A 26,731-nucleotide genomic window follows, 5' to 3' on the forward strand; every position below is an offset into this window, starting at 1 on the left:
CTTTTTAAGACTGTGTTCTTGGTTGCGGTTACTTTTGCCCGCAGTCAGTGAATTGCAGGCATTTTCATCTAAGCCACCCTTTACTGTGTTTCACAAGGACATGGTTTTACTGCGAGTACGTCCCACCTTTCTACCTAAGGTAGTTTCTGAATACCATTTGAGTCAAAAGGTGGTTCTTCCATCTTTCTACCCCCCTCCTCATTCTGGTCAGGAAGAGGAGCGACTCCATCGTTTGGATCTTAGGAGAGCTCTGAGCTTTTACATTTCTAGGATGTCCAGGGTCAGAGTGGATGATCAACCCTTTGTAGGATATGCTAGACACCGATTGGGTCTGGCTGTTACGAAACAGACCTTGTCCAGGTGGATTATCGTCACCATTTTGGAATGTTATCGATTGGCGGGTAAGGACCCTCTTGATGGCTTGAGAGCTCATTCCACTAGGGGCGTGGCTACTTCCACCGCCCGCCAGCAGGGTGTTCCTATTAGGAATATTTGTGATGCCGCTACTTGGGCTTCCATCCACACCTTTCTAAAACATTATTCCTTGGTTACAATCCATGGTCAGGATATGGCCTTTGAAAAGGCGGTTCTTTATTCCGCAATCTGATTGGGTACTCTAAATTCTTTTCCCTCCTCCATTTACTGGTACTGCTTTGGGAGTCTGTCAAAGATGTGGAATGCGTTGGAGGACACCATCCATTCGAAGAACAAGTTACTCACCAACTGGTAACGTTCTTTCAACTGGATGTTCCTCCAACGCATTCCACATTGCCCTCCGAGCCTGCCCTTCAGGAGAATTTCCTATGCGATTGCAGCTTCCGTTTTCTGCAAGGCTAAGTGCAGTCCAGCAGGCATCAGACTGGTGCCACTCGTTCAGGGGGGAAAAAAACTTACTGAGGCTACTGGCGCTGTGCATCCTATTTATAACATCCTGTGACGTCGCCCTCAACGGAGACCTTTGAGGGACATGGACCTGACGCCATCGACGCAGGACACCCTCTGCCGAAAAGTTTCCGTAGTGCGCAGCTGTGGACATTACATGTCAAAGATGTGAAATGCGTTGGATGCACATGCAGTAGAAAGAACATTACCCGATGGTAAGTAACTTGTTGTTCTTGCTAAACGCTGGATTAGGCTGTCAATGAGTCAAGTTGGAACATGTTGATTTGGCCTATGTAAGCCAAGTTGTGTTAATGAAGATCAAGGTACTAGACAAGTAGTAGTCTACACAAGAATAGGAGAAGAGGGCGTTGGAGATGTATGTTTTATGTGTATGCATTTCCTTCTACATTTTAAGTAGAGCTAGAACATTAATCTTGCTCTTAAGCTTTGTTGATGCCACATTTGAATTGGTGTGTGAGTGATGTGCGCTAACCAGCGAGGAATCTCAAACGAAAATGAAGTTGTTGAAAAGGATGATTTCGACCTTAGAAAATCTTGCTAGCTTATCAGTGTCAAGAGTAAAGATTCTTGTTCCATAGTGGCACGTGGATATTGGCCAGTGTTAAAGGAGCCTCCCCCCGAAGGCCACACAGCATAATGTATCTGTCCTGATTGTTGGCTAATTGATAAGTGACCCTGAAAGGGTAATCTTTGAGGTTTTAGACTTTAGTTTCCAAGGAATCCTGAAATCTCTGGGGATATACTTAAAACAAATTTAAATATATATTTTTTTTTAATTAACTTTTACAGCTTAAGCCGTGACACATGACAGCATATCCTTGCAAAATCCATAGATCATGCTCAGGCTCCCCCTCCTCCCATCCCACCCCTCCCTCAGCCTACCACAATCTTTACTACATTTCTGCAGTTTGTCTATATTAAGCCACACATAGTTTAAAGGTCCTTCTCGCCTCCGGCAGAGGGTTTACAAACCAGAGGGCCCTTTCTCGAGTACACGTGTATATCCCCAAACAACTTATGAAGCATAGTTCTCCAGGAGTCAATGTCTGTGTTTCCCTCCCCCTAGCGCCCTGCTTCCTGCCACACAGAGATCTCTGCCAATGTCCATTTCTGCAGGTCTCTCCACCACTGTCTGGGGTCTGGGCCAACTTGTACTTTCCACCCCATCAGTATCCTTCGTTTGGCCAATGCATACCCTAGGTCTTTAAGTCTGCTCATATGCTTCACTTTCTTAGACCTCTGGGAAAAATTATAATACCCATCAAAGTACAAGCTCTATGCCACATGCTTTTCCCTAGTGTTAGTAGGAGGGGCGGGTTGCGCAAACATGCATCCTGGATTCCGACTATCTCTTTCAGAACGAATGGGCTGCATTCTGGTTGTGACAGTGGGGTTTCTTGAGTTGGCTCATCTGCAAGCCATCCCGCTACAAATTGCAGCTGTTTTGCCACATAATACATCTCAAGGTTTGGTACCAATATACCTCCCCAGTCATACGTACCTTGCAGTTTAGTCAGGGCTAGTCTGCACCTGCCATTGCGCCACAAAAATCCCCTACATAATGTGCCAAGTTGTTTGAAGAAACTCTTGGGTATATTGTACGGAATGTTGGCAAAGCAGTGGAGAAGCCTTGGGAGGGCTTTCATCCTCAAGAGTGAGGCTCTACCCATCAACGAACGGGGAAGCTACACCCAGAAGTCAGTGGATTTTGACAGCCCACTTACTACCTTCAGTGCGTTGTGTGAGTCTTCATCCCCACGGTCATGGTATACATCCACTCCTAGGTACCTTAATGTGATCTTTTTGTCTTGCGACCATATCCTGCCAATGGGAACAGACTCGACTTCTGTGTGTTCACCATGATGCAGAGAGCTCTGCACAGCGTTCAAACACTTCAAGTACATAGTCTAGATTAGTCTTGGGTTGCTGTAGATACAGCAGCATGTCATCAGATTAAAGGGATACCAAGTGCCACATGAAATGTACATTGATTCCAGCCTCTTTATATTCCTTTCGGAGGTGGACAGCCAGTGGCTCAAGCGCCAGGACAAAAAGCATAGGCGACCAAGGGCATCCTTGTCTTGTGCCTTTCCGTAAGACCCATTGTTCTGATATTTGGCTACCTGTTTTGACCCTGGCTACCGGCTCGCTATATAATAGTTTGACCCATTTGATATGGTTAGGGCCTATCCCAAGCCTCGTCAATGTGGCTAACAACGAAGGCCATCTGACTGAATCGAACGCCTTTACTGCATCCAGTGAAGACACTGCATACTGGTCCGTGCTGTCCTTGGTATAATCTATTATATGGTGTAGCCTACGCCGGTTGCCTGTGATGCTCTTCCCTGGCACATAGCCCGTTTGGTCCGGATGTATTAGTGTGGCTATTGAAGTTTTTAATCTATTCGTCAGTAAATCTGTTAGTACCTTCCCATTTTGGTTAAGTAATGAGAGAGGCCTATACGACCCAAGAAGATCCGTGTCTGGTTTATTTGGCTTAAGAAGGGGTATAATAATGGATTTTCTTACTGATAACAGGAGGACTTCTAACAGGAATGCCTCATTGAACATAGCCAGCAATGGAGACGCCACCTCCATAACATATTCCTTGTCACATTTGCTAGGCAACCCATCGGTGCCTGGTGTTTTACCTGTATGGAGTTCCCCAATCGTCGTCACCAACTCATCTAGGGTTATGGGTGCAGCCAATTGTTTGATTGCCCTAGCGTCTAAGGTGGGGTGCTCTATCTGCTTAAGGGCTTCTTCTATATCTGATATCTGCACTTCCAAGGTCTCGTCATATAGGGACTAATAATAGTCAAAAAAGTTCATTTTCCTTGGCTTGTTACATGCAACATGCCATTGCCACTCACAACTGAACTTATTGTGTGATGTTGCGTGTCTCTCTTATACAACCAAGCAAGCATTCTGCCCGGTTTGTCTTTCAGCATGTGGTTTCTCTAGCAGGGTGCCTCCAAGGGATTCGGCGGTGGCTCCTCTACGTCCTGCCAAGTGGCCCACTCCTCATCGCAGGAAGCCTATAGAGGACAAGGCAAGTCGGGTGGACCCTGCCGTTGTCGCCAGGGAGGCCAAGCCAGTAAGGCGCCTCCAAGCAAGATTGAACCGACATCGGTGTCGGGGGGGGGGGCCCCCCACCAGAGCACCCCAGTGGGAGGCCGACTGGCGAAGTTCGTCAGCGTGTGGGAGTCCATCTCCACCGACCATTGGGTGCTGGGCGCCCTGGCCCAGGGGCATGCCCTCGAATTTCTAAAAAAGTGCCCCCGCATTCCACCTGTGGCCAGGAAGGAAAATCACATCCCTCAACTGCTATTGGAGGTAAGGGCGATGCTCAAAAAAGGTGCCATCGAGCTCATCCCGAAGAGGCTCCGGGGCTCCGGAGTATACTCGAGGTACTTCCTCGTGAAAAAAAAGACAGGAGGGTGGCGCCCCATCCTGGACCTGCGACTACTGAACAAGTACATCAAGGCACAGAAGTTCCAGATGGTCACCCTCCAGCAAGTGCTGGGACAGCTGGAGGAGGGCAATTTCCTGTTGTCGTTAGGTTTGGAGGATGCGTACTTCCACATCCCCATTCTAAAAGGACACCGAAGGTTCCTCAGGTTCGTGGTCCAAGGATGGCACTACCAGTTCAAGGCCCTCCCGTTCGGATTGAAGTCGGCACCCAGGGTGTTCACCAAGTGCCTCGCACCGGTGGCGGCGCGGCTGCGCCTGCAGGGGATCCACGTCTACCTCTACCTGGACCACTGGGTCATCCGAGCAAGGACAAGGGAGCTCGCCGTAGATCACACAGCGAAGACCGTCCAGCTGCTCACGGACCTGGGATTCTCCATCCACTTTCCCAAATCCCACCTGGTCCTGTCGCAGGTCGCACTGTTTCTGGGAGCCAAGCTCGACACAGTGGCGTGTCTGGCCTCACCATCGGAGGAAAGGACGAAGGCCATCCTGGGCAAGGTGCAGCGTCTGCTGGCCACGGACGTGGCCAGGGTGAGGTCCATCAAGTCCCTCCTCGGGATGATGTCCTCCTGCATATATCTCGTGCGCCTGTGCAGGCTTCGGATGCACCCTCTGCAAGAGTTCCTCGACGCCCGCTGGATCCAAGCGACGGGCAGCTTTGAGGACAGGATCCCGCTCAACAAGACCTTCCGACGAGCAATCCGGTGGTGGGGCACCCGCGCTCCTCTGACGGCGTGCACAGGCTTTCAGACCCCATCTCACCAGATAACGGTGACAACAGATGCCTCCCTGGAACGGTGGGGAGCGCACACCGGAGAACTTCACACGAGAGGCCTTTGGCTCTCGGAGGAGAAGCCGCTCCACATCAACATCCTGGAGCTCCGTGCAGTGTTCTGGGCCCTTGGGTCCTTTCTCCTGTCCCTCAAGGGCAAGGTGGTGAGAATATTCACCAACAACACCACCATGATGCTCTACATCCGGAAGCAGGGAGGAACCGGATCCCCAGCCCTCTCTAAGGAAGCCCAGGATCTGTGCCATTGGGCTGTCGCCCAATGGATGTTTCTGGTGCCTTTCATCTGGCAGGGATAAAGAACACCATCACCGACTCACTCAGCAGGGAGCTGCGCTCGTGCCACGAGTGGGAACTACGTCAGGATCAAGTGGATCGACTCTTCTGACGATGGGGAAAACCAACGATCGACCTGTTCGCAACGGCGATGAACTCCAAGTGCCAGAGGTTCGCCAGCAGGTTTCCCCAGCCGAGGAGCATGGGCGATGCTTTCTCGTTCCCCTGGGACGGCCTGTTCCTATATGCATTCCCTCCGCTGCCGTTGCTGCTCCGACTCGTTAACCAGCTCAAGAAGTCCCGGTGCAGGATGATCCACATCGCACTGGCGTGGCCGAGGCAGATCTGGTTCCCGGACCTTCTGGACTTGTCAGCGTCCCCACCAGTCAAGCTGCCGACAGACATGGATCTTCTCTCCAGAGAAGGAGGCGCCATACTTTATCACGACCCGGAGTCGCTATACTTGCAGGCCTGGCTCCTGCAGCACTAGAGTTTGGAGGGTACGATATCCCGGCTGACTGCAGAGAGGTTCTTGCAAAGGCCAGGGCGTCCTCAACTCTCAAGTGCTACGGGCATAAGTGGAAGAGGTTCTCTGTCTGGTGCCGTGTACAGAAGATTAACCCTCTACGGATTACGGCCCCTCAAGTGTTGCTGTACCTGCTGTCGCTGGCCAAGGCTGGACTGGCTCACGCCTCCTTCAAGATACATCTGGCTGCGATCTCGCGATACACCAGAACCACAGGACGGGCGTCCTTGTGGTCCCATTGCCTGGTGAAGGAATTTATGAAGGGACTGTTCCGATCGTTCCCGCTGGTGAAGGCCCCTGCCCCGGCGTGGGAGCTCAACGTGGTGCTGACCAGGCTCATGGGGGCGCCATTCGGGCCCCTGCATTCAGCACCATTGAAGTTCCTGTCGTGGAAGACTGCGTTTCTTGTGGCCATCACCTCCGCACGACGAGTGGGAGTGATCCAGGCCCTATCCTGCAAGCCTCCATACTTGACGTTTCCACGACACGAGGGTGGTGCTGAGGACGCAACCCTCCTTTATGCCCAAGGTGCCGTCGGACTTCCACCTCAACGAGCCCTTGGTGTTACCTGTTTTCTTCCCGTCGCCTTTGTCGCCGGCCGAGAGGACTTTGCAATCGCTGGATGTGGCTAGAGCGCTGAAGTTCTACGTGGACCGCACGAAGAGTTTTCGGAAGACATCACAGTTATTTGTGAACTTTGGACCTGTGAACCAAGTGAAGGCTCTCTCGAAGGCTTCCATTTAAGATGGCTCTCCGGCTGCATCATGCACGGTCATCGGTTGGCAAACCGGCTGTTGCCTGGCCGTCCGAGAGCCCATTCGACCAGAGCTATCGCTGCTACCACAGCGTTCTTGTCTGGTGTGCCCCTGCTGGACATCTGCAGGGCTGCTACGTGGAGGTCCTAGCACACCTTCACGAGAGTCTACTGCGTCGACCGGGATTCCAGGGAGGAGTCCAGGGTCGGCCAAGCAGTGCTGCGCAACCTGTTCGCCTAAGGTGAGCCTGGTGAGGAGGTAAGAATTGCTTAATGTTGAGTTGTTGATGTAATGCTTAATGTTGAGCCTTTGCCACCTCCAGTTAGTTGTGCATGTGTGTACTGCTATGTATTCTTATATTCATGAGCATGTGAATCCATGCCAGACCCCATGCTGGAGGAGGAACAAGTTACTTACCTGTAACTGTTCTCCTGCATGGGTCTGGCATGGATTCACATGCGAACCCTCCTTCGTACCCCTCTGCAGCTCTTCACTTGGTCATACTGCCACTTTGCGTGCTACCAAATCTGAGGATGGCTGCCAGAGGCGGGGCTTAGGGAGAGGGCAGTCATTGGCTGGGGGCAGTATGACCCAGAGACCAGTGATTGGTTACTACTGAGAAAGACAGATCAGAAACGAAACTGATACTGATTTTTTTCTTTACTGAGGATTCCCGGCCTGACGACGGGGAATATTCATGAGCATGTGAATCCATGCCAGACCCATGCTGGAGAACAACAGTTACAGGTAAGTAACTTCTTCCATATTTGGAGTAACTTAGCTTACTCAGCCTATCCCAATGCTTCATACATTCATGCTTAAATCTATTGATGTGCTTTGAAACACTTGTGTGTAGGCGCTAAACAAATAAACTATCATATTGGATTCTGAAATGTAGTCACCTGCTTCCCCTTCACGCTGTTCAACTTCTTCTAAAGCGGCTTCTGACCTTGCCAACTCTTCTGTTAGTGCGGCCTGTATCCCACCTACTTTGCATATTGCAAGTCCGTCCCCTTCTCGCTACTTTAAACGCCTCCCATAAAGTTCCAGCTGATGACACACTGCCATTGTTGTGTGTGAAGTAGTCTACTATACCCTCTAGCATACGCTGAATAGGACGAACTTATCATGGTATCGCTCCATTTAGAAATGAGGACTTGTTTTCTGGCGTTAAATGTCTCTCCTGTAGTAGGGCTACATCCACCTTGTGAGGGTGTAAATGGGTCATTACGTGGTTTCTCTTGATGTAATGATTCAAGCCCCTGACATTCCAGGTAATCACTCTAAGATCCCCTGCCATTGGTCTGATTCCTCCTTACCACCCTGCACCTTCCTCTTGTATCTCTAATATCACTTGCGACTGCGTTGGCTGATCCAAAACATTTTCCCAACTCCCCTCTCCCCCAACTGCCCTCCCTACCCCCAACTTCCCAACAGTTGGCAAGCTATATTCCCCATGCTCGGGCATCCCTGCTTCTCACTACTGCACTGACCAAACCTATCCTTCAGTGCCGGTTGTGCAGCAGGCAGATACTTAACTACTAGTACCCGAAACAAACTGTGGTCGTGGGTAGAGGGCTCTTCCCCGCCACAGCCTTCCCTGTGTCCTTGGGGTGTGCACAGTTTTGGTTCCTGCGTTTCGTAGCATCACAAGCCCAAAGTTCCAGCGTTGGCCAGTGTTATTGCTCTTACGTAGGACCCTACGCCACTTGATTCAGACTGACTCCGGGCGAGCTTCGAGGCCAATAGGTTACTTTCTTGTGGCGTTGTCCCTTTTCTCCTCGGCTCTTGACGGCAGGTGCTCCACATCCATCCAGTTGTGGGCTTCATCTTGGGTATCGAAAAAATAGCTCGCCCATTGTGTTTAATTTTAAGCCTTGACAATAGCATATATTTTAGAGTGGATTTGCAGAGTCTTCTCTTAATGGAGGCAAACTGCATTCAGGATTTTTGTACCTGGAGCGTGTAGTCTGGGTATGGCGTGACTTTTGCCGATGCTCTTTGTATCGTGCCCCCGACCTAAAATAGTCCAGGATTTTTTCCCGGTCCTTATAACTCTGGGGATATAAGTTATTTCTAAATCTATTCAGATCTTTTTAAAACGGATGTGTCTCCTGAACGCTAAAAACTTCCATATGCTTTGATCGGAGGAAGTGCCATACTATCTTTCGCTTCGCGGTAGAGTTAAGGATCCTGATGTTCAGAGTTCACAATTAAGCAGGCCTAACAGTTCACAATTAAGCCTCACAGACCTCCCATGCAAATCGAAGGGTCAATGGAAACACATTTTTATCGTATTTGCTGTTTGTTCGGCTCTGCAGTAGTTAAAGGTGCCTTCTGCTCAGTACGATTTGTGTCAATTTCTGATATGCAGAGCAGTCACAGTAGAGTGAGGGAATTCTTTCTGGCTTCTCAAGATTTTCTTTTATCTGGTAGATGAGCTGGACCACAGTGTTCCTAGGTTTAACTTACTCATTGCTGCTTAAAGTTACACCCTGCACACCTCATCTAGCGGTGCAGGATGTCACTCAGTCTCCTGGAATAGCAGTTGAACAGATTTGGCGGTATTTATTCCTGCAAGTCAATGGTTCATGTTTTGATAGGGATATTCTCGCTCCCAAATCCATATTCCAGATTCTTGCAATGCAGTATTCTTTTGTAGATCCTTCAATTAGGTGCCCTTCGGAATTGTTCTTGCTGGATATAGCATGGGTTAGATGTTCTGTTGTATGAACCATTTCTTCTGGACATCAGTGTGTATTTCTGACGGTATCACTACAAAATATCGCAGACCTTTACTTCAAGGTAGAAAACCTTGAATTTAAAAAAACGAATTTAGATGAAAAAGTAGATGCAGATTCGTGGGGGGTAGGGGTTTGGGTTGTGGTATTTATTAAAATATTTTGATCTGCGGGGGGTCTCCCCCTGCATTTAAAATAGCTACAAACTTCATTCTTTAAATCGTCCTTCAGTTATTTGAACTGATATTGAAAAGTGATGATAGATTTTTGGAAGGATTCCAGGCAGGAGGTAAAATCGTTTTTTCTCTGCACCGAATGACATAGTTGTCGGATGTGTTCTAGTTTTTAGCTTTACTTTATAGTCTCAGCTTGAGATTTTGTTTGTTGTTCCAGCAGTGCCGTCTATCACGCTTCCTCGTCCTCCCATCTCTCCTCTGGATTTAGGCTGGGTCTGCGGCTGAAAAGTAAATTGTCTCCAGGGGTGGAATTTATTACAAGGGAAAGCAAAATAACTGCCTACAGAAACGTGTTTGTCTTATTTATTTATTTCTATAGCACACTTTAACCCAGAGGTATCTGGGCACATTCGACGGTTGCAGAGGTTACAGACATACAGATGATATATAAAACAGATTAACAGAGGTAAAAACATAATTAAGAATTACTGACATAGACAATATTAATGATACTAATTTATTCAGACTGTGCAGTCAAAGGTTCGGATTGTGGGTTCAGAAGTGGAATGGTAGTGAGGAATATTAAGGTTAATACTACTCGGTTAGCCATTTGATGGAGTTACTTCTGAAGTTTGCAAATGACTTACATCTTTTTAAGGATAGAGGGAGAGAGTTTCACAGCTGAGCAGCTATGACTTGGAAGCTAATCCCACCAGATTTTAGTAATTTATATCTGAGGACTATCAAGCCGAGTGTATTAGTTGATCTAGTGGCTCGGGTAGATGAATTTAACTTGGACTTTTCTGTTAAGTACAGGGGAACTGCATGATTCAGTGCTTTATAGGTGAGGGACATAGTTTTGAGTTGAATCTTGTCCTTGATTGACATCCATTTATATTGTCTACTTGTTTCAGATATGTGAGCTCTTCTTGAGGTACTCAGAGCTGATCTAAGAGCATTATTTTGTAAGGTTTGTAGTTTATTGAGCACATATTTACTGGCTCCCAAATCGATCCCATTGCAATAGTTCAGCTTGGACAGTATTAATGCTCTGGCAAGTGTAATGCAACTTTCCCTAGAGAGCAGGGGTTTGCATGCCCTGATTAATTTCCCCGTAAATGCCGTGGCTGAGGCCGTAGCTTTCACCTGTGTATGTAGATTTAAGGTGGCGTTGAGATAAAAACCTAGGGATTTTATTTCCTTGGCCACTGGGATCTTGTTTCCATCAATGTTGAAGAATGTGTAGTGTGAGTTCCGTTTTTTTAGGTTAGCTGTGGATCCTCCAATCAGCAATTCCTTTTTGTCATCTTTCAGCAAGAGGCTGTGTGGCCATCCAGGCCTGAAAGATGAGATACATTTTGTTCACTAATGCTACATCATCCTCATATGTACCCGACAACGGAAGGAGGATCTGGATGTCATCTGGGTAGTTGGTGTAGGTGACACCCGGATGATCCAGTTTATCGAACAAGGGCTTAGTGAAGATGTTGCACATAGTAGGTGAGACACAGGAGCTTTGGGGGACTCCGCAAGTGATTGGAATGGGGTTGGCTGCTGCTGAGGGGGAGAAGACTCTTAGTCCTGTTATTTAGAAAAGATTGTATCCAAGTAATGGCATTCTGGCAGAAATGGGCTGCAGAAGCGAGGTGGTTGCATAGTACCTTATGGTCAACCAAATTGAACACCACTGTTATTTCCAATAATAGTAGTAGGGCCATTTTCCCGTTGTCCTTCAGTTCATCAATCTGAGCTTTTAGGTCAATGAGTGCTGTTTCGGTCCCATGTTGAGGTCTAAATCCTGATTGGCGAGACCCTAGAAGGTGGTTAATCTTTAGATATTCTTGGATCTTTAGATATGCTACTCTATCCAGAATATTTAATAAAAACAGAACTGTCGTAATTGGCCTATAATTTGTGGGGATGGTTGGGTCCAGAGATTGTTTTTTAAGTAGGGGTAAAACCCAGTATTCCTTTAGGTTACTAGGTACTGTACCTGATGCAAATGAGGTGTTGATTAGTTTGGATATGAAAGGTGCTAGATCTCTAGCAGCATCTTTAATTATTTGCGCCAGGCAGCTATCGCCTTGGCATTGTGTAGGCTTGAGGGAGGCAATGATTTTTTGAACCTCCAAGGCAGAGATTTTAGAAAATGTAAAGTCCTGGGGTGGATTGGTATTCAGTTTTGTGTTGTGTTGAAGGTTGCTTTATGTTGTAAATTCTTTCGTTTTTCAGAGATTTTAGTTTGCCTAGTGGCTATTTTGTTGTTGAGGCCAGTCTGAATGTTCATGCAGCAGAGTTAGTCCTTTACGCTTGTATCAACTGGGGTAATAGGCGTCTCCATCTCTTTAAGGATCAGAAATAGCTCTTTAGTACTAGAGCTGGCCGGATTAATTCTATTATTGTATGATTCCCGTTTAGTGCTCAGTATTTCCTCCTTGTATTTAGCTGATATATTCCTTAGGTTTGTTTTGTTCTCCGCAGATGGAGTGAGCTTCCACATAGATTCTAACTTTCTTTTTTCAGCCCGCAGATTTTTTAATTCAGGGGTGAACCAAGACAAATGCGCTCTTGGTTTACCTTTGCGCAATTTGAGGGAGGCAATGATATCCAGAGCTTTGGTCATAGAGGTGTTATATATCTCTACTAGTTTGTTAGGGTCAGTGATATCCTCTGATGCATTTAGCACAGGGATCACAAGTGGCAAGATAGCCTCCACCGTGATGTTGCGTTTGTTCCTTGTCTGACATGGAGGTACTGTCAGGTTTTTTGAGGGTTTATTGGGAGGGTAAATGACAGAAGATAGTGATCTGTCCAAGATTGGGGAGTGATGGCAGTAATTAAGGTGTCGTAATTAAGGTCAGCGACCCAATCAAGGGTCCTACCTTTGTAGTGGGTAGGTTGGGTAACTTTTAGGTTAAAGCCTTGTTCTGTCATTGTGTTAGCAATTATTAGTGCTTGGGGATCATTAGGGTCGTTCAGTCCCAGATTGAAATCACCCAGTACTAGGATTTGGGATGATGTTTTGACATGGTCTGTCAGTAGTAGCATCAAATCGTCCTCAAAGGGCCTGGGGGATCTGTATACTAGCTGGATTGCTATGGTATGGGAGTTGTCAGTTGGTATTTTGGCAGTCAATAGTTCCCAAGATGAGTTTGTGCGAAGAGGCTAGTCTAAGGTCTATGTTTGATTTGGCTGTGATGGGAATTCCACCGCCTCTGGCATCTACTCTGTCCTCTCTTACAATTGTGTAATTGTCTGGCACAGCGAGTAGGATTGATGGTCCTGCTGCAGCATGCAGCCAGGATTCTGTGATGCCCAAAAAGCCTAGGTTATCGGCAGTGATTAGATCAGCAATGGCTGTTGCATGCGCTACCAGCGATCTGGCATTGATTAACCCACCTTTAATAGTCTGTGTACCGACTTGAGTTGGGATGGTACTTTGTTTATGTTGTTTTGGTGCCTTATTATGGTTGGTTGTTATTTTAGTTGAGACTTTCCTGGGTGCAAAGGTACCTTTTATGGGGATAACTGGTTACAGATTAGCATTGGGTATGTTTGGCGAAGTTAGGAGTCTGGCTCTGTGTCTGCCATTTCTGTCTGGAGTCGGACAGGGATGGCTTGAGGCTTCAGCATTGGGATAAGTTCCCTTATCCTGATATAATGACTGGAGTCTGTCGCCAAGTCAGAGGTTTCTAATTGGCGTCGGGCAAGGATGACTTTAGGGCCTTAACTTGATCTGGGGTCCGTTTACGTACCTGATGAGGGTTGAATGTTGAGGGTTGAAACTCATTAATCCAGGGATCTAATTTTTGAGAGTTGAAGTTGAAGGTTAATTTCGGTAGGAAGTGTATGGATATGATGATTGAGTCCAAAGCATTGCGTTTTAGGGCAGGTAAGGGTGGTGTTGCCTTGATTTCCTTCGGATCGCACTGCATTGTTGGACAAAGGTGGTGCGCAGATCGAGCACTGTGTGTGATAGAGAGGAGCTGATTAAGAGCAGTAAGTATGCTTACCAATGATAGTAACACAGCGTGCATGATATTTGAGGAAGGCTAAAGTCCAGTGAGGAACCTTGCTTATTGTTGGTTAGGACAGGTTAGGGGTCTAAGGTGGGACAACAGGCCTTGAGAACTGGGTGCATAGGTTATTCTAACAATAAAGCAGCAGGCCTGACAAGGGGTACATAGGCTATTCCAAAATTAAAGCAGCAGGCCTGACAGGGTGCATAGGCTATTCCAAAATTAAAGCAGCAGGCCTAACAGGGTGCAGCTGGGTGCATAGGCTATTCCAAAATTAAAGAAGCAGGCCTAACGGGGTGCAACTGGGTGCATAGGTTATTCCAAAATTAAAACAACAGGCCTAACTGGGTGCAACAGTGTCCATAGGCTATTCCAAAATTAAAGCAGCAGGCCTAACAGGGTGCAACAGGGTGCATAGGCTATTCCAAAATTAAAGCAGCAGGCTTAACAGGGTGCATAGGCTATTTCAAAATTAAAGCATTTCATTGTATGGCAGTATGTTATTTTGACATCACGAGAGCAGAAAGACATTTGAAATAAAAGTAGGTATGTTCAAGATTTGACAATAGGTCGGAGAGCATGGAGGCGCACATGTGTCGGCAGAAGGCTTAACATAGCGTAGTGTCACTGGTGGCAGTGTGGAGGGTGCAGTATGGAGGTAGGGTTGCCATAGATCGCAGGGACATAGTTTTGCTTGATATGTGCCGGGGTTCAGTGCGGAGCACTGTGGAAGCCTGGTTGCTTGAGGTGGCACGTGTAAAAACAGTGCAGTCACAGTTGAGGCTGGTTGCCGGGTAGGTCGGGACACTTACCAACAGCAACATGGGCTGGCTGGCGTGTAGACAGAAGCCTCCGGTGATAGATGCAAGTTTGGTGCGTCCGTTTCAGTCCAGACAGGTGTGGGCCTTTAACAAGCGGGGCCTTCGACAAGAGAGACACAGCTGTCGCCTTACGCTTGTACATTGCGGCCTATCAGCACTCACGACTGAGGTTGCTAGGCAACCTGAATACACAAACTATTGCTGGGTTACGGTGGCGGCCATTTTCTGTGAATTAGTTCCAAAATCAGAATGGGAGCCTCGCTCCATGTGGGGAATGGCGGTGTGGGATTTCTGAGGTTACTTGAATAAGCGGCTCACCTCGCGGTCATCTGCTGGCAGTGGAGGTGTTGTTGGGCGGATCATCTGCAAGATGCCGTGGATGATCCTGGTTGTCTCCGGGGTAAGCTGCTCCTGCAGCGTTCCGGAGTAGCATGGGCTCCTGCCCTGTGCAAGGTGATGACGGGCTCCTGGATTCTCATCCTTCTAATCTTAGAAATCAGTCACAGGTATGTCTTTGCGACTCAAGTTTAAGCTGTATGTTGTGTTGTAATGGACTGTGGTTTGAGCATGAAAAGTGGGACTTGATCAGTGGTTTTTCAGCTTTTGAAATGTCCACTGTTGGAGCAGAAGTAATTTTACTCTAGACCTCTGTAATGTGCATTGAGGTTATGTACAAGCAGGCTGTGTTTTCTTAATAAAAGTAACAGAGGACTCTTTGCAGCAGCTAAGGCCAAGATTATGCAGCATCCAGTGGGGTAATCACTAGAGCTTGAGCCCTCACTTGAGGATCACTGCCCGCACTTTAGTGGTAGATAAAAACTCCACTGCATGTCAACTCGCTTGGTATTCCTGTTGTAGCAACACCGTCCCTACATATGTTCACCAAGATTACTTTCAGGTGGTGGCTAATCCACATAACTTCATCTAGAGATCGGGTCTCTTCCACCAGCTGTTCCCAGGATGAGAACACTGTTTGCCCTCCTAGTTATATGAGGGGAGAAGTTTGTTGATGGCTGCCTCTCCCCAACAATACCTATCCTGAGTCTTTGCAGCAGAGCTCTCTGAAAGTGTGGGCCGTTCGCACCCCATGAGTAAGCAGTTAGCAGGCAGATGCTGAAGGTGCTGTCGGGACTCACCCCATGGATCCCGCTGCAGGCGACCATTTTTGGGGTGGTGCATAATGGCAGACCAGAGCAAAGTTCTTAGGATTGTTCATTGCTTTTAGGCGTGCTACTTCACCGGCATACTGCAGAGTGGTCTGCTCCGAAATGAAAACGACATGGGGAATATCCCCTTGCTTACCGCCACTTTGCTAGGCACAGATTGCAAGAGCTCATCACATTGCTTCGGGGAATCAAGCAACAGTGGGTCTGAGGAGCCGGCAGTTCTTGCATGCACAATTCTCCTTGTGTGGGTGCAGAAATCACATATAAGAGAAAGATCGGGACCTGAATTAGGATGGGAAAATTGATAAGCAGCGAGTCACTCATCTGAGAAGATCTCCACTCTCATACAGAAGAGTGGATAGGCGAAGTGAGTCCATCCCAAGGCCAGCATATGGCAACCAGAGAGAGAGAAGAGGGACTGGCCACCCCCAAATCCCACATTAGTATCTGAATTTGAAGCCATCCCCAGGGACAGAGCACATCAGCCAATCCAGTCCCCAGCTGCATACAGATAGAGACCAAAGTTCCTGTACACCAGAGGAAGCCTGGAAGGTAAGGCCAAGGCTTTATAAAGCAAGGGCTTGTTGAAGAAGGCAGTGGGAGTTTGGAGGATGAGGTCATTTAGAGGGAGCTGGAGAAACAACCATGATGAGCTGGATCAGGAGAATGGAGGCCAGAGAGAAAACCTAGGAGGACAGGGCTGCAGGAACCAGACGTCTGGAGGCAATGGGAGGCTGGGGGAAACTTAACCCAGGGGACTGTGGAAAAGTAGACCCAAAAGAGTGCTGAAGGAGTGGAAATAAGATGTTCGGAGGACTACGAAAAATACCCTGTTTCTGGGGTCAGAGAACCAGGACATTGGGAAAAGGACAAAAACAACTGGGACATGAATATCCCGCAAGACTTGGAAAAGAAAAACCCAAAGGGCTAGGAGCAGACAGATCCAGAAAGTTGTGAAGAGAGGAACCCAGAGGGTTGGGAAAGGTGATGCTGATAGGCTGTTGGGGAGAGGAGGAAGAACTTCTTGATGAGAATTGGGCAAACCGATTAGGGTTGTAGTAAGGAGATGAGGTAGCTAGAAGAATGGTATTACACATATGTAGAAGTTGACAGGCAGAGTAGTGGTTACACACACAGAAGGGACACTGAGGCGGTGATGGAGAAATGAAAAGGAAACTTGGCAAAACTTAAATTAGGTGGTAGTGTAAAGGAGAGATGTTGACACACATCAAGTGTAGGAGAGAAAGGGGAAGAGACTGGTGTGGAGCAATGTTCAGGAGGAGGAGCAAGACTTCATATCAAGCGAGAAGTGTGGGTTGGGGGTACAAGCATATGGTGGAACGGTGAGGTGGTAGCCAGCAGCCAGGTATGTTGGGGAAGAGCTCTTTAGGTACAAACGTGAAGCGTGACTGCAAGACTGGGCTTGAGGAGCCAGAGACCCAAGGGAATCTGCAAAGAACACCAGCGCCATCTATGGCAACCTCCCGTATTCTTGTGGCTCTGGGCCTAGGCATTAGGCAAAGCCAGCTCCAAGATACCGCTGGCTGCACAACCACCACCTGCTATTTTTTATGCTACCTCTTGATCACTGAGAATAAATATGTAAACAGATGAGTCAGAGCATTCTTAATGTATTTGGTTTTAAATTATTAGATAATATATAAATTATAGTTTTATTGATACTACTGTGTACGGTTTGACATCAAATGTTAATCGTTTACAGAAGATGTAGTAAGAATTGGTTCATAGATTTTTTTTTTTGTGTGGCTAAGTCCAATAGTGAACAGACAGGTGCTTTGGGAAAAGGGTGTTCTCTTTCCTTAATAGCAGCATTTCAACTCTCTCCAGAGACATGCATTTGGTATAGCACTTTTCAAATGGTTTGTGTCCTCCCACGTATTCTTCTTCTTTGATATTTCCTTTCCAGCTTCAGCTACTTCAGAAATCTTTTTTCCTTGACAGAGGGTGTTGTGCACAGGTCTCATCGACTCAATGTCTCAAGGTCCTCCGTCCGATGGTCGACGGCATCGCCAGTATATGCAGCACGCGCTGCTGCTCGTTGGCTACAGTTCTTTCCGGGCGCTGCCAGCCTCATCTCATCCATGCCCATAGGATGTGGAATTGCTGATGCGAGGAGTTCGACAGCCCTTGCACTGGAGTCTGTTGCTCTCCCTCCTCCGGCGGATTGTGCTGTAATGAGAACACCTGCTATGATGCATCCAACGCCAAACATGAGTTCAAGATTTTTAGAACTCATGAAAGTTGGCTGCGGGGGGGCTTTGAATTCAGAGAGCGTACCAAGAGCTACTGAAATCCGAAATAAGGAGACCATAGACAAATCCACCGTCAATAGCCTCGTGGGCAATGAGATGTCCTTCGAGTCCCTAGGCTCTGTGATTGAGAGTGGCATGGGCCATGAAGAGGAAGTTTGGCAAGGGAGACGTGACTCCTTGGCTGTATCAGATCAGCTCCTAAAATACCTGGTGGAGATGACCGCAAAAATAGTCGGAATGGCGATGTTGTAGCCCCGCTGCAGAACAATGAAATAAACAGAGAAATAACAGATATGGTGCCCTCCCCCCCTTTCCCGAACTATATCCAAAAAGGAAATCTATTAATGAGGATCCTGCTGTGATTGATGAAATGGCGAAAGAGAGGGTGGTATTTATCAAAGCACCAACGGTAAAAAGAAGAATAGACTCCAGCCCAACGACTTTGATATGCTGCTCGCAAAAAAGAAATGTGTGGAAACGGAAGCCTGACAACGTGAAAGAAAACACTGTCATATAGAAATGGATCAAATTCTGGAAATCACAACAAGGAATCAACCACAGATATTACAACAACCAACGAAACCTCTTCGGACTCTCCTTTCCCTGAGCGGAAACATCGACGGGTGAGACAATTAAACATCTTTAAATCAAGACTTAGTAACAAAGATTTAGTGCAAAAGAAACAAATTCAAGAGGTAATGGAAACAATAATGAATGACCTAAGACCAAACCGCATGTCAGCAACAACCATTGCAATTGCCCCTCTGTCTAAAATATATGAACAATTTAATAAGTTATATCAAAATACTCTCCTCGCTTTAGTAACTGCAAAAATGGCTAACATGGAAATGAGTCTGCAAGAACTAAAGATGCAGTTGCAAAAAGATAAAAAGAAAGATGAGTTTACAGCTAACATATTAAAAGATGCATTGAAAAGTACAGGTGAAGAAAAGAAATTGCTGGCAGAGGTGGCTAAAGAAGATTTAGCGATACTGAAAAAGAATCATCAGAGAGATGATCAAAGATGTTATGAGAAATGTGAAGCCCTCAAACCCCATGGTCTACAATTAAGAAATTCGGACAGCGAAAATAGCAATAAGACAATAAAGGAAACCCAAAGATTGGCTTCGTACGATGTGAGCAGCGTTCTGTTGAGGGCGCAAGATGATGCACAGTCCCTCCTGCGGACTGAGACCACTAATATGAATCAAACTACACCTGAGAGATGGGAAGGAAGAACTCCTGAAAGGCCTGTAGATGGTGTGCCATATGAAGCTCCTAATATGATTATTAAGAACTTAGTGCAATATAACAAAGAAGGGGATATATCGAATGCCAAGGCCTTGCAGGTTGCTGATGGTAGTGCATTAGCGGAGCCTGCCAAGTTGATAGATCTTGATCCTCACGAAAAGATTGACCCTCAACCTCCCGAGAAAGAAAGTTATGCTATATTTGAAAAGGAGAAAAGAATTCTTGAAAGTCGTGGATTCCCGGAGGCTGAAAAAAATAAGGAAAAAAAAAAGAATGTCTCAAAAAGAACAACACGAAAAATATGGGGAAAACAAAGAATCTGAATGCAAAGAACTATTGCAAGTTTTTGAGAAACTTGAAAGCCTTGAATGTTACAATCCAAATGACTAAAGGTTATCCGATAGAAAGAAGAGACATAATCCCAAATAGCTCAAAGGAGAGCACTGCTGAACCGAAGGGCAGATCCGACCTTGATGATGCTGACGTGCAAGGAGAAAAAGATGATACTACGATCATGGAAGAATTATGAAACATGTCAAAATATGATGTAGAGGATGAAAACGATTTCTAAAGTGATGTAGATGGCGAAAGAGAATAAATAATATCTGATGATGAGGATGTAGCCCTGCGGGAATGCCAGAAAGAACCCCCAGGAACAATGGAAACAATTTGAAAAAGAAGAGTGATTAATGACTACTCGTAAAAAGAGATGATAAAGAATGGTCTACCGGCAGAATGTGAAGAATTTCTAACCATGGATGACAAAAGGAAAAGAGCAGTACGCAAAATGAGATTGCCTGATTGTCAATCTGGAAAAATGAATACCCTTCATTTGAATGATAGACGTAACTTGATGGCCGTGGGATAACCGTTTTATGCACCGAATTATAGAAATATAAACTGCTATTTTTGACCAACGAGTGGCCATTTTAAACGTAGCAAGAATCACCATTTTGCTTGTTAACCATTGCTCATTGCTTTCTGTCTGAAAACTGCTTTGTAGCTTGCAATTCCTGTGGATTCTGGTTACTCTGCTCAACTGTTAACATTGTTGTCTGAATATGAAAGGACAAGGTCGCGGGACTGAAGAGTTTGTTGAAACTCCTCATGAGTAGCCCAGAGAGGAATGCCCACGCTCCCTCTGTAGCCTTGGGAGAGAGCTGCAGGGCATTTAATCACTTCACAGCTGCCAGCCAGTCTCGTACGATGGTAGAATGTGTTAGAATAAAACAGCTAAAGGCTTGAATTATGCTCTTCTTACTGCACCCCTTCGCAAAACCCTTTAGAACGTGTCGGCTCCCAGGACACGAATAGTACCTCATAGATAGCAAAGCTTGGAATGTGGCTCTTCCCCCGTGTGCAGCTTGCTTCCAAGAACAGAACCGCCGTGTTCTGTTCAACAACTGAAAGATGCCTCCGCACTTTCTAATTGCACTTTGTTACTAGAATAGACATCGAAAATGTTATAATCGTCATACTCGTCGGATATGTCCATCGTCATCCCGAGTTCAAAGGAACTTAATAAAGAGGGGTGTTAAACATGACTTTGCTGATTGTATGATATGCATTTTGTATATATGTAACCGATGTACGTAATTCGCTCTCTTGCGTCCCTCGAGGTCTAGGAAACTCACGCTGCGGGGCGTGAGATGAGAATTGGCCAATTGATACTATTTTTTGCTTGCAATAAACCCTAGCATTGGGAATTTGAACCTCGTGTCTGGCGCATCTTTTCGTGTATGGTTATTGCCTTGTTTCCATAGCACGAGGGACCCATAGGGGCCCCTTTCATGATGTGAGATCCGATCCCATAAGTTCTGGAGACAATCTCCTTAATCAGAATGAAACATTTATTCCCCAACAAAGAGGGACGGGAAATGCTCAATCCAGGAGAAGAACTCCATTGAGGGACCTGGATAAAAATGAAACATGGAGAGTGGACAAAAGACATTGTGATTTAAACAAGGAAAACTCCACCCTTAAGTCCTGTAGAGGTGACTCTATCACACGGTTGCTACTTGAGCGATTTACAACAAAGAATGACGGCCTGACATTAAATCGCTATAATATTATGCAGCTACTGAATTTAATACCATCTATGAAAGGGGTAAACTCTAAAGGCATTAAGACTGTGGAATTTATATCGGAATCAGTTCTGGATAGTTTTTCATATATAGTCGAGGATTGTCTATGATCTCATACTAGATAATGCAGAATCCATATATGAATTAGGCTTTAAAATAAGAGATAGAAATAAAGAACAACTCGGATACTAAATCGGAAAGATCTGCTGCAACAAAAGGCGATGTGAATGTGAAATTGAAATCTGCTGCTCAGCTCCCGCCGGATGAGCTATGTATTGGAGATGACTCAGAGAGCTTGAAAGATGAAATGAAAATGAACTACACAGAACTTCTTGAGTAAGTGAAAAAGAAAAAAATGTTTAAGATCACTATAGAATCCCAAGAGAGAAAAAAAGGCTACAAACAAAGCCAGTATTGAACTTGAGACAAGTGCTCTGAACGACAGACTGGAGTTGGGTTGCGGGTGCTCTACATGCTAAGAATAAGAATTAACATCGAGCACTAACCCCGGAAGTGTGTAAAATGATGGGCTCATGGAACACACAAGGCTTTGCTCATCTGACACAGAAATCATCTAAGCTGCTTGAGCCATTGAACATAATTTGCCTCCAAGAAACATGGCTGGGGGAAGCCCCGACGGTTGAAGGTTATGAACTAGCTCTCAACCCAGCCATAGTTAAGGAGAAAGGATGCCCTATGTCAGGATTGATTACTATGGTAAAAAGGAAGTGGATTTTGAATTGTCAATACTAGCAACCCATCTGCCAAAACCAAATTACTACAATTGAATGTAAAAAGGCTAAGACAACAACGAAAATGCATCTTAAAAATATCTATTGACGGCATAAAGCCACTGGAGGGTTTGTGTTTCTAGATCAGCTATGCAATATACTTGATAACATAGCTACTCAAGAAGACAATGCAGTTATTGTATTATGCGGTGACCTGAACCTGGATATCCCAAGCCTGAAAAAATGGAGAGAAATTGAGAAAAGTAATACTAACTTACGAAGAACCCTGCTAGAAGAAATGGGTGCGAGAAGTAAGGATATCCTAAATAGAAACAACACTAGGCGATATCCCAGCGCATGTCACTTGGGAACGAGGAAATCAAAAATCCATCTTGGATTACTTTATACATCAAAAAATATGACGAGCAGAATTTCTGAGCTAAAAGTAATAAAAACAAAACAAAGTGATCATAACCTAGTAACAATCACCTTCAAAATGGAGTCTATAAGAGCACAAGAGATATGGAAACAAAACCTAGGATTTGAAAGCGGCGGAAATCGGCTGAGACTGAATTGTGAGAAAATAAAAAAACTAACATCTACACTAGGTGTGTTCAAAGCCAATCAAGACTGCAACATGATTGAATATGATGCATTATTACAAGTCTACAAAACACAAGGGGAACAAAAGACAAAAGTAAACAAGCATGTGTATGATATAGAAGTGGTGAGTAAGAAAAGAGAATTACGAAAGCTTCTAAGAAGATGGGAAAACCTCCCCCTGTCTAGAGATGTCAAAATCAAGGGGAAAAACTAAGCTAAAATGCAGTATAAAAATTGGCTAAAAGGGTATAAAATCTGCCTTGAGCAAAACGAAGCAGAAAGTATGCAAACACGTCTCACACAAAGAAATTCAAGAGACTTCTGGTCTATAATTAATTAATTGGAAAGTCCCCAGAATTCGAGTTTATGCAATCTAGTAACGGAAGAGAAATGGATTAGCCATTATGCAAGGCTCTTTCAAAAAAATATAGAAGATTTAAGTGAAGAATGGGAAAAGAATACGTGGGATATTAGTATTGCTAGAGAAGACATTCTTAGACATCAAGAACCTGAGTTCATCTCGCACTCCCAGGCCCGGACGGCCTAGCTAATTACACCTTAAAATAAAACCCAGAAGAATGGGGGGTTTTCTGCCATGAACTTTTTTCTATGGGAATAAAAGAAGGCAGAATTCCAATGACATGGAAAAAAGCCATAATCGTTCCAATCTTCAAAAAAGGTTCAAGATTAGAACCAAAAAACTATAGACCCATTGCACTTTTGGATTTAGTGGGAAAAATCTTTGCAACCCAGCTGCTCAACCAACTATCACTCTGGATTAAACAGACTAATGCAGCGGACCTGAGGCAAGCAGGATTTGTAAAGGGAGTGGGCTGAAGTCTTAACTTACTAACCTTGAACTTATCTGATGGGTTTTTTCGTAAAAAAATGTGCGCTAAAAAAACCAGCGAAAAAACATCCTGCAATGAAATGACATGGAACCATTCCAATCTACTTACAGTGTTGCAACAGCCATCATTTGCAGTAGGTTTCATTTAAGGGAAGTTAGTGCTCCTCCCTGGACTTAGCTTTTCCCTAAAATTGCCACTAGCAGCCTGCTTCACATCTCTATGGTGCTCATAGCAATAATACCCCATCCCTAAGGGCAGTCTCGGATAGTAACGGTCTGTGGCCTTCACCCTGCTCTCAAGTCTGTTAACTTGAGCTGTTGATAATATCGCCAGTCAGTCACAGAACACAACCACTCGGCCATTTCCATTCACATTTCATTCCAATTTGTGTTGCGTGTGTGAGCAAGTAGCAAAAGTGCACGTGGTGTGCAAAAAGCAGGTACCTTTCTCAGGAACACTTCCATCTGAATACAGATATTGTGCAATAAACATGCGTCACTCGGGGAGCAACGCTGAAATGCAGTGAACCAGTCCCTAGTTCAACAAGTATGCAGCTTGGAAGCAAACAATTATGGCTCTGCCCATATATATTTTCTTGTTTTTATTTTGGGCATTCTTACAATGATAGGGGCTTTTCATGTATTCATAGTCCTTACCCTTCCTGTTATCATATTTGGTTTGTTTTAGTCCAAATGTCGTGTTAGTAGAGTATGCACGTGTCTGAGAGGAATGTAAAAATAATTACATTAATAATAATAAATAATAATGCACATGTTTAAAGGTCACTGTATTTTAGTTTGAAAGTGTGACATATTATTTAGCTTAGTTAAGATAGTTTTTCTTCCATTTGACCAGGCGGCCTCGCTAGCGGACTAATGTGTTCCCGACTTTGCAGGATGCCACATCGTGGCTATTCTTTAAACTAGGGACAACCTGGAGGTCTATGTTGAGTTCTATGTTCTCATTTTCCTGGGCACATACCTATGATAGTACAGCTACTGCATCAATCAAGCTCACAGTATCTTTGGTACTTTGATCATCTTATGTTGTCTCAATGCTATCCAATTTCTTCTGCAGGTGCTGCTCTTGCTGGTGATCAGCACCCCGAAAGCTTTGGGCAGCAGTGCGTCATTCGATGTACCCCTTTCCTCACTTCTGTTTTCGCTGCTCTTCTACCTGATGTGCTTGATGTTAGCTGCGTTCCACATCATCGTGTGCACCTCCGCCGACAGCTCCTGCTATTTCTGTAGTATACCCTGGTTGGTGGCAGTGGGAATAATGATATTGATTTCTGCCCTGTTCTGTACGATTTTATCAACCCTTATAAAGAGGGGTGAGGACTCCAAAGTTTCTAATAAGGTAAGACTGTTTAAATGTTTAGGAAATGATTTGCCAGTCTAAACTTTTAAACATAGTGAAATGTGTTTTTCGTATTGCAGTGGATGGGCGACAAAATAAATAATGTGAATTTGTATATTCTTTCTTTGATGGTCTGATGTTTTGAATCGTGCTATACATGCAGAGGAGACGCACAAACAGGAAGAGTGAGGTGCGATCGGTTCAACACATGTTGGAAAGCAAGGGGGATCATGGACTTGTGTTACAGTGAAACACAGTTTTTGCCCAAAAGACTCAAATCAAAGCTGTACTGCAGAGTTGCACAAATACTAATGCTTGTGTAAGTCTGGAAGGTCGCAGACCCATTCTTATGCTCAACATGACCACCTGTATTGATTGGCTTAGCGATGATGTAATTCTCAGCAGCATGGACCCAATGGGTGGATTAGTAGTGCATTCTCGAGTTAGGCCAAGTGTAAGATACTTGAGGGAAATGTGATGTGGTGGCCCCCCCAAGTAACCACTACGAAGTTCTAGTTACGTTCCAAAGGTGTTTATTCGATCTTTAAAATTGGATTGTGGTAGTCATTCTTGTGTAGTTCTTGGGGCTAAGCAGGTTCTTGGCTCTATAAATGTCCCTGTCGATTGCAACCTACGCAGCCTTTCCCTCCTCCCTAGGCCAGGCGTCCATAATGGGAAGTTAGTACTGGTCAAGGTAACACCCGTCTGTTTGCTGGCTTATACTGGTGGTGGTTTCCCTAAGACGACGACTGACTTACTCCTTGGGGATATTCTTCTCTGTCCCTTACCTATCCCGCTTAGTACTATCCGAAGTTGGGGATGGTGCCTTCTTTCGCCAGGTGTCACTCATTTCTCTTGCACCCGTGTGCACCTTACCCTTTTCTAAACTAGACTCCTGAGAGTGCTGTCCCTCGACTCTCACACTTCACCAGCCTTCACCCTTTTGTATTTGTTTGCCTCTTTTTTTTGTCAAACACTTTACCCACCACTTTTGCTACCTTTATTGGTATCTTCCCCACTTTCCCGCCTCCTGCTCTACCTCCTTGCCTCAACTATTACTCTGCTACTGTTCTCTCCTCTGTTATCACCACTACTCCTAATTCTGCTGCTTTCACCTCACTACTGTTGCTTCTCTGCTACCACTATTATTTCACTACCGCTGCTCCTGTTCTATTGATACTACCACTTCTCTTCTAACCCTGTCGCTCTACTACTGCTTCTACTTTCAGTCTTATTCCTTATGGCGGCTACTTCTCCTGCTACTTATTACCTGTCCCTCTAACAGCTACTGTACTATTTTTGTTACCACTACCCCTACACCAAACTACTACTTTCTACCACCACTACCTCCTACTCTGTTGCTATTCCATGCACTTCTTACCCTCAAACACTCCACAGACCCCTCTGCCCAATAGCCTATGCACTCCTGTCGCGCTCATCTCCTCTGGTCTCTTGGATGCCCTCCACCACCTCATGTCCTCACCCAACTAACCCACACTGCAAAACTCACACACACACTCTCTTAAATATCCTCCTCCTTCCAAGGATTGGATACTTATCCTACCAATCACTTACCTGGCTTGCAGGTGTTTGACAGTTGAAGTGCTGGCAAGGGCTCAAAAGGTCTTGTAAGCCACGCCCCCTTCCCATGCAGACTGGCCACATGTTTAACAGGAAGCCTGTTGTAGCTCCCAGTGTCCAAATGTTTCTTTAGGCCTCACTGGAGGCATTTGTCCATTAAAGGGTTCCCTGGTGGGTTATATGATATATTTTATTTATATCGCGCTCATCCACAGGTGGGTTATTGGGACTATGATTTCTAGGGCCTTCACAGAGTCATTTTTCCAATCTAGTCATCCCTACTGGCGTAGTGGGTTTATTATGATTTTCATGGAGGCCTCCATTTAGTAACAGCATTCCCTGGTGGGCCAG

The 26,731-nt window shown here is 45.6% G+C and overlaps 1 protein-coding gene across 1 annotated transcript in view; it reads left to right on the forward strand.

Annotated features, from left to right (window-relative positions):
• Positions 1-26,731, forward strand: part of PIGG (phosphatidylinositol glycan anchor biosynthesis class G (EMM blood group)) — a 1,567,692-nt gene that overhangs the window by 957,852 nt on the left and 583,109 nt on the right. The window contains exon 8 of the mRNA XM_069626359.1: positions 24,518-24,799. Within this exon, the coding sequence (XP_069482460.1) occupies positions 24,518-24,799 (282 nt within the window). The remainder of the gene's footprint in view (positions 1-24,517; positions 24,800-26,731) is intronic.

This window comes from Ambystoma mexicanum, chromosome 6p (assembly GCF_040938575.1).
Source record: "Ambystoma mexicanum isolate Mex_15411 chromosome 6p, UKY_AmexF1_1, whole genome shotgun sequence".
In the NCBI taxonomy this organism is placed as follows: domain Eukaryota; kingdom Metazoa; phylum Chordata; class Amphibia; order Caudata; family Ambystomatidae; genus Ambystoma; species Ambystoma mexicanum.